At 46.3% G+C, this 8,882-nt stretch overlaps 1 protein-coding gene across 1 annotated transcript in view; it reads right to left on the reverse strand.

The window, feature by feature from the left end:
* Positions 1–7,451, reverse strand: part of Atp10a (ATPase phospholipid transporting 10A (putative)) — a 159,834-nt gene extending 152,383 nt beyond the window's left edge. The window contains exon 1 of the mRNA XM_032893496.1: positions 6,901–7,451. Coding sequence (XP_032749387.1) covers positions 6,901–7,361 — 461 coding nt within the window. The 5' untranslated portion in view covers positions 7,362–7,451. The remainder of the gene's footprint in view (positions 1–6,900) is intronic.
* Between the last annotated feature and the right edge of the window lie 1,431 nt (positions 7,452–8,882).

The following is an 8,882-nucleotide window of genomic DNA, read 5'->3' on the forward strand; positions in this document are numbered from 1 at the left end:
GGGCAAAATGAGTAAAGAATTGGCTCTAGCCTTCCTTGTTAATTCAATCTATAATGTAAATTATTTATTACAGATGTGATATGGCTGATTGCTTTCCTCTGTTGGCTGAGTATACAGAATGGGAATGTCAATTTTTATAAAGGTTCTCTTGGTGGGGTTAATTCTGAAAAACTCTGTAAATCACTTACTCTTGACATGGCGCTTACTTGGGTAGTGACTTAGGATGTTCTAGGGCAGTGGTTATAAACCTGTGGGTTTCGACCCCTTGGGAGTAGAATGATCCTTTCATAGGGGTCGTACCAGATTTTCTCCACATCAAATATTTACATTACAATTGGTAAAAGTAGCAAACTTACAATTATGAAGCAGCAATGAAATAATTTTATGGTTGGGAGTCCCCATAATATGAGGTGTATTAAGGGTCACAGCACTAGAAGAGTTGAGAACCACTGTTCTAGAGTGTTCTAGATAAGTAACTGTTGAGGAAAAAGCCAAGACAGTCACTGTCTCTGGGAGTAAACTTTTAAAATTGAAATTGAAAATAATTCTTTTGGGGAGAATACAACTTAAAATTAAATCATCTCTTTTCTTTTTTTTTTTTTCTTCTTTTCTTTTCTATTTTTCGGAGCTGGGGACCAAACCCAGGACGTTGTGCTTGTTAGGCAAGCGCTCTACCACTTAGCTAAATCCCTAACCAATCATTTCTTTTCATAGCTTGACATATAAAATGTGTTTACAATACAGCCTTGGGTATAACAATTTGATGTCATGTTTTTCAAATACCAGATATGGTCATTTAAGGTGACAGTAAGATATTTAGCTTATCAAATTGTGTCCGGTTTTGTTCATTAAATAACAGCTTAATAATATTAATAATATTTAAGACAAATACGCAAAGTTCATCATATGTGAAAGCAAAAGATGTCACTTAAACATTATTGTGGTTTGAATAGATATGGTCCCCAGACTCATGTTTAAGTACTTGGCCCATAGGTAGTATTGCTAGTAAGGCGGAGGCTTGTTGGAGTAGGTGTGTTCTTATTAGAGGAAGTGTGTCACTGTGGGGGCAGGCTTTGAGGTCTCCTATGTTCAAGCTAGACCTAGCGTGGCACACAGTTTCCTTCAGCTACTTATGAACCAAGATGTAGAACTCTCTGCTCCTCCGGTATCATGTCAGCCTGAATGCTGTGGGAACAGGAACACTATGACTAAACCTCTGAAACTATAAGTCACTCCCAATTAAATGTTTTCCTTTGTAAGAGTCGCCGTGGTCATGGTGTTTCCTCACAGCACTGAAATCCTAACAAGACAGGCACTTACTGTTCAGATTCATTCCTTGGATGCTGACTCTATTTACAAAGCTTCCAAAGTACTCATTTCTTGTTCCTTGCTTACAGGAGTCTAATGTTAACAAACACCTAATAATAGAACTTCTACAGAAGTCTGGTATATGGTCAATTGTACAACTGAGTTTAACTCATGTTAATCTTTTTTTTTTTTTTTTTTTTTGGTTCTTTTTTTTTCCGGAGCTGAGGACCAAACCCAGGGCTCTACCACTGAGCTAAATCCCCAACCCCAACTCATGTTAATCTTGATGTGAAAGTTTTCCTCATATAACCTTATCTCTTAATATTCCCCGCAAAGTTATACAGTTATAATCTCTTGACTTATGTTCTATATCTCTGTCAACTATTAGGTTTTATCATAACCCCTTGGATGGGACCTCCTCTTAATTGCTGCTCCCCTTATCACCCTACTGTCAGCCGTGAAGCAGTCACCAAGAGATAAAAATAGTTCGGAGACCACTAAAAAGGTACTAATGAGACATGGTCCATCCAACTCATCGATGTTCTTGCCACTCTGGACATTGATTTAGGGACTCAGGATGCAAACAGCTGGACAGAAGCCTTCTTTGCACCAATTAACCTTTCTGTCTCACTAGCTCACATCAGCCTAACAGCCTTCAGGACCATCTTGACTCCTTTGATGGATACAGTACTCCAAAAGTACAAAGCATTCCATCTATTGCTAAGGACGGGATGTATGTCCTCCTCAAGCAATGCTGCTTTGATAATATTTAATATTATTAAATATTAAATCCTAACTGGTTTGAAATTAGGCCTAAGGACACAGGAACCAGGCAAGAATTCCTCTGTTACCCTCCCACTCTGGCTCCTTATTCTCATACCTATGTTTTTACCCTGCCTTTAAAATGTTTTACTTATTGAATTTTACTCTCTACCCAAAGAAAATGTACCATATAGGCTCTCCCAATAGCTCTCTTCCTACAAAAGCTCCATATATTCCTAATATGTCTACAAAAAAGGACCTTTAAAATGCTGTGGCAAAACTCTGGCTAAAAGGAACCATCAGCCCTTTACACTGTAAATTCTTTACATTGTCCCTCTATTTTCTCCTCTGAGGCTTTAAAGCTCCCTGCTACTTCTCCTAGCTCATTGTGGTACAACAATCCTGCCAATGGGAGCAGTCACAGTCACCCCGAATCAACTCTATGCCCACTTTCTCCCACCTCTGTTCCACCCTATCCCTCAGACTTCCCAGGAAATCTCTGTTTGACTCTGTAAGCAAACCATCTGCTTGGAGCCTTGTCATTACTATTTCCTGAGTCTCTTTAGGAATGTAGGATGGCAATCATCTGATCCATCATAGCCCATCAAGTTAAGACTCTCCCCCAGCTACATGACCAGAAGACCCTGAGGTACCCACTCTGACAAAGAGTCTCCTCATCAGAAAGCAGCGATAATAACCCTGTCCTGCATTTCTTTATATCCTTTCATAGTTACGAATGATAGTTTCCTGCTCAAGGTCTATACGCCTAGCTTCTCTTGCAGACTACAGAAGTCACTTCTGCCCCATACGAGGCCACCTCCCATCTTCCCTTGGAGACATCTTGGCCATCTCATACATGAGTGACATGATCCCATCTCTGTGAATAAACATGGTCCTACCTAGGGTCAGACAAAGCCTCTCTTTCTTTCTGACTGGTCTATCTACAACTGTGTCTCCTTGATAAGCTAACACTGAGCACCTTCCAGACATTAAGTAAAAGGGTGGGTCTTTCTGTTCCTTTACCACATCTCACAGTGGCATAGCCAACCCTCCATACCTGCAGGTTACACATCTAAGCCCCAACCAACCTTGAACTAAACTTAAACAATACAAAATAGCAACGCATTACACAGTATTTTCAATGAATTAAGTATTAAGTCATCTAGAGTCGATTTAAAGTAGCCAGAAGGATGTGTAAAGGTTTGATGCAAAGAACTACACTCTTCACACAAGGGACTGAAGCATACTGGGTAATTGGTACCCACATAATCCCTGCTGCACACTTTCCCTGTGGATTGCTATCAGCTATACATTGCAAGAACTCTTGCCGTGGACTCCTATCAGGGCATACTCTAACAGTGGGCTGTCCAGCTCAGGGCATACTCTAACAGTGGGCTGTCCAGCTCAGGCTGTCTCTCTCAACCCCTGCCCTAGAGACAGATATTTCTCAAACCCACAAAGTGTGGCTCAGGGGATCTCCCTAAATAGAGTCTTCAATTCACTAGAGGATAAAATGTGTTCAGAACATAGACAATGACTGATTAACATGCACTGCCTAGAAAGCTGCACTCCTGATAAGCACTATAAAGGATCCTCAGAGCAAGGAGATCTAGAGTCCTGGCACTGGGAAGTAGATACACGAAATGCCATATAAAGAACGACACGTCACTAATTCACCTTCAAGGACCAGGTCCTGGGTAAGGGCTCTCATGCTTTGAGCTCAAAGTACAGTTCAAGCTACTTGATGACTGAGGCAGATGGGTTCCTTAAGCCCTGGAGTCAGGGGCCAGCCTAGGCACCAGACTGAGATTACACATCTCAAATGGGGAGGGGGGAATGCTCTGATTGAATATATACCTCATTTTGCACTGTAACTGAAGCATGGCACCTGGAATAGGCACAGGAAGACAGACTTCCACATTTTATAGTAGCCTGTGACTTCCTGTGCTTACAGAGGTACTAGTCAGACTGACCTAAGAGGTCACTACCTGACCTCACCGAGTGCAGTGACCCCATGAGTCAAAGTGCATGTCCATCCTCCCTCCATATGCCTTATAACTCATTCTTGGTCTCTGGATGCCCCGGCCACATGTGCTACCCCATTTACCCATTTACCCCATCTCTAGTGTGAAGCCTAACCCCTGCATGTCTCTGGCCATAATCCCACTGGTCCTTTACATGGCAATGCCAATCCTTACCTATCTTCTCTAAGAGTTGTCTCCCAGTAATAACCCAGCATCTCAGCGTCAAGAGCCCAGCCCAGGGCCTAGCTCACGGCCCTAACAACAGCCCTGCATGAAACCCAGTTTCCTCTTCCTTCTACCCAAAGGTCCTGATAACAACAACCCCAGACTCCTCAGAATGGAAGAAGTTGACCTGTCTTCCCATAACAAGGAAGAAAAGTGGGGCATAAGCCTAACTGCTCTTCCCACAGTTGGGAAGTGATTAAAAGGGGAGGGGGCAACTTCTGCACTGGAATGATGACAAGGTCAAAGATGGAGGTGAGATACCTGAGGTGAAGCTCCACACACAGCCACTATCTCTCTCAAGTCCATTAAGTACCCAGTGCCTTACCTGGCAGAGAAGGGAAACTTCCAAGGGTGACTAGTACCTTTGTAAGCACAGGAAGTTATTTAAGAATATAACTTAGAGGCAGGGGAGTACAGGGAATATCATAGGCCTCCCTGGAGGCTGTACTAAATGCTCAGGAACCAACTGGGAACCTTAACTTCGGTAGATGTGGTTTTTCTAAGTCAGTTCTCTGCCTTAGTTTTCTCATCCACAAAGCAGGGTTGTTATCAAGAGACAAGTGACAAATGGGCAGCACTTCATCAACTGAAAATGAACTATTTCCTAAAGCTCTGAAAAGGAAGCAACTGGAATGACAGGCTGAATGGACGTGGGAAGTTCATATTCACAGATGCAGAGACTTGTTAGAGCCCCCACCTTGATGTGTGCAAAGGACAGACACACAGCTGCCTGGCGTTGGAGACACTGAGAGCTTTGTATGAAGGATTCCACACTGGCTTGCTGAGGCTTCTGGTGAACAGGATTCAGGAAATTCCATAGCCCTTCCCATCCACGTCATCAGGTCTGGTGACTAGCCAATGCGCACCTCTCCAGAGCAAGCAATGGGCCTTACCCAAATGTGGGCCATCACATAAGAATCACATCTTTGCTATTTCCTACTCATTCCTGGGCCTATTCCCAGACCTACTAAGTCTAACACACTGAAGAGCTGATACTTTAAAAAAAAAAAAAAAAGTGCCAGCGGTTCTTACAGAAAGTTTGAAAACCACAAGCATAGGAATGTGAGAAACCTGTTTGAGGCCCAGACCACTCTGCAGTAGCTGCAAGTCACTTAGCCTCTCAGAGCCTTAACACTGCTCAGGCAGTCAAAACAATCAAGTTGGCCTAGGAGCAAAGCATGGACCCGTATCAAAAACAAAACCCTGACTAGAGAAAGGGATTCCCAGTCTTCTAACTTATCCCAAAGGACAGGTTCATCAACATCACACATATGTGCAAGGCTCAATTTCCCATTGAAAAGCAGAGCTTCTTAGGGTGCTTTCAGGCCTGGTGGAAACTGAACATGAGGAATGTCATCCACCTAGAAGGCCATGTCCAACAACGTAAGCCAAAGGCAAACAATGAACTGAACTGTAAATGATGGCCAAGACATTGGTTTCTTCAGGGGTGTCCCAGCTGATGGACAGAGAGCTCCAAGATGATCCACCTCCATGTAGATATCCACGTGGGGAATAAAGGGAGAAAGTTTACCAGGAAACCTTGGCTCACATCTGAGCCTTAGGGTTCTGAGAGTAGGAGACTTCCAACGGAAGAAAGTAACTCTGAAGGTCACCAACCTGGGAAGCAGCCCCTCAAGGCCTCTTTTAAACTGGAAACAAGTTTTGGCCAGAGCGGGATAGTGGTAGCCCACATCTTTAACCCCAGCACTCAGGAGGCAGAGGGAAGCAGATCTCTGACTTAGAGGCCAGCCTGGTCTACCTAGTGAGTTGTGGGACAGCCAGACCTAAACAACAAAAATGTCTCAGAAAACAAAACAAACAAACAAAAAACAGAAAAGGAAGGAAGAGAAAGAACTAATGAAAGAGAGGAAAAGAAGAAAGGAAGGAAAAAGGAAGAAGGTGGGGGAGGCTTCCCAATGTGGTGGCTCATGGCTATACTCCCAGCACCGGGGAGACTGAGGAAGGAAGATCATCACCAGTTCAATAACAACCTGGGCTATATTGAGATCCTATCTCAAAAGCACTGCGGAGAGCCGAGGAGGAAGCTTAAGGGAAGGAGAGGCAAAGGAGGAGTAAAGAAGGGAGAGGGACATGGAGAGGGACAGGGGGAAGGAGCAAGGAGACTAAAAAATGGTACCCAGTCTGAGGCCGGATCACAGTTATAAGTGGATGCCCCGTTGTTTTTGCCTGACCTTCAATCTGGTCTATGCCAGATGAATCAGAACTTTTTGTCCCAAGACAGCAGTTATCTAAGAGTGAGCTATAAACTCCTGTGTGTTGAATGCCATGTAGATTTGCCCAAGGATTGAGGCCAGGACTTCAGGTGAACACATCCTAGGCATAAGGCAGGGGCAGTGTGGATGAGACTGACCACGTGCAACCAGATGCCAACCATGAGTTTGTTCTGGTTTAGAAGTTGAGTGCTAGTCTGGGGGGGGACCAATGCACACCTCTGCATCAAGGGCGCTGTTGCATCTTTGAGGATGAATGACCTCACCTGGCCCAGGCTACTCCCCGGGCTACCCTCGCCTCGTGCAAGTCACACCCAATACTCTTTTTCTGGATGCTCAGTTTGGCTCACCTGCTGAAGACAAGGCAGCCCAGGTGGTTGATTTCGTGGTCCGAACGGTGGCGGCTGTAGTCCTCCCACAGGTCCTTGATGGCCGTGACCGCCAGAATAAAGAGCACAGGCGCCAGTGCCAGGACCGGCTGGAAAGCGTTCACTGCCGGCACAAAGTTGAGTAGCGCGATGAAGACGAAGTACACATTGGCTAGGCGGTGGAACTGTTCGAAGAGATTCTTGGGCAAGAAGGACAGCAGAGTGTACTTGGTGGTCTTGAGGCGGTTGTCGGCCAGGTGCTGGATGCAGCCGCGCATCAGCAGCCGTTCGCCCTTGGAGGCTCCCGCAGTGGCGTCTTCGGTGCCCAGGGACGGCAGCAGGTTGGAGCGCACCGTGCGCGTCCGGCCCTCCCAGCGCCTTCGTCGAGGACGCCGCCGCCCCGGGGATGCGGGCTCTTCGGCCGCCGCGGACTCCCGCTCCATGGCCGCGTGTCGCCGCGCCCGGCTCCTCTGCCGCTCGCGCCAGCCTCCTAGGTGATCATTGCCCGCCGCCCGGGCGCGGCAGCACGGGTTCCCCTCCTGCGGGACGCACAGAGACCACGGTCAGCGTGCCGCGCCCCGCCCAGTCCGCCCAGCCCGCCCAGCCCGTCTAGCCTTCTAGGTCTACTAGTCCCCGCCGGGCGGGAGGTCGCGGGCGGGCCCTGCGCTCTGCCCCTCGCAGTCCCCTCCCGCCACCCAGGCGGCCTGGGCGGTTTCCGCCGAGGTGTCTCCTCTGCCCCGCCCTCACTCAGATTCAGATTGGGCGGATAGCGGGAAACAAAAAGAGCCCGCGCTGGAAACTTTAGAGAGCTTTACTTTCGTTTCTCTGAGGCATCCAGTTTAGTCCCAGAGACTTTGCAAACTCACTGTGCCGCAAATAAAAGACGAAGACTTCAGGGTTGAGAATCAGGACGCCCCATCCCTCCTAGCCCGCGTGCTCTCACTAAAGCAGACAGACTTGATCCTGGACCAGGAAATGGTGTCTGGAGATCAGGATTAGGACCTCCTCAATCCTGGGTCACTTGGAGTTAAAACTCCAGAATCCCTGGTATACCAATTTTCCACTTTTCAAATTATGTTTTGGAGACCGCATTGCCACCTAAGAGCTCTCCATAAAGTCACTATTTCTGACCTTCTACAAAGAAAACCCTACCCTACTGTCCAGCCTGCACTTACTTTGAGTTTTTTTTTTTTTTTTTGAACCAGAAATATTCTTTTTCTAGCATTATCATCAACTTTCTTTGTTTCCCAAGTAGGATTTTCTTCTTATTTCTTCATAAAAGAGAAGATTATAATATACATCCAAAGTGACATTTGAGTTACTGTTTCCCTGCCCGGTGAAGGACTGAGATTCCCTAAGCAGCTCTGATCTGGGGATCTAGAAATAGACCATACAGAGAGGGAGGCTGGTGGGCAGCTGAGGGAATATGAGGAAAGGGTTTCTTTCCTGTAGATGGGAGCGAGGAGTTTATATACATTGAATACTGGGAGACTGAAGTTGACTTTGGAAGGAGCTGGGAAGCACCCTAAGGTGAAGTAAGGTCCCACAGTTCCACTCTGTGTGCCTCCCTTAACAGATACAGAGATGAGAAATGGGGATATTTTTAGTCTGGGAGGGCATGACTGGGGGAACTAAATGAGAAATAGCTAGTATTCTGTGTCCAGATTTGAAGTCCTTCAACTCTTCCTTTAACAGGCTAGCCCCTCCTTTCTCGCCTTATCTCAGCAACATTTGCTAGCCCTGGGTACTTCCTCTAAGGGTCCTATTCTGGCTTTACTCAAATCTCTTGTCTTCTCCTATCCCTCTTTTTGGGTGGTCCAAACTTTGTGCTCCTTGGTTTACATGTTACCCAGCTATAGGAGGCCTCATCATTGACCAAGCCCACAGAATACACTAGAATCCACCATTAGAAGAGTAAAGTAACAGTTACAAAAGAAAGGAAGGAGGGAGGCGGGAGGGAGGGG

The sequence above is a fragment of the Rattus rattus genome, chromosome 2 (assembly GCF_011064425.1).
Source record: "Rattus rattus isolate New Zealand chromosome 2, Rrattus_CSIRO_v1, whole genome shotgun sequence".
NCBI classification, from domain to species: Eukaryota; Metazoa; Chordata; class Mammalia; order Rodentia; family Muridae; genus Rattus; species Rattus rattus.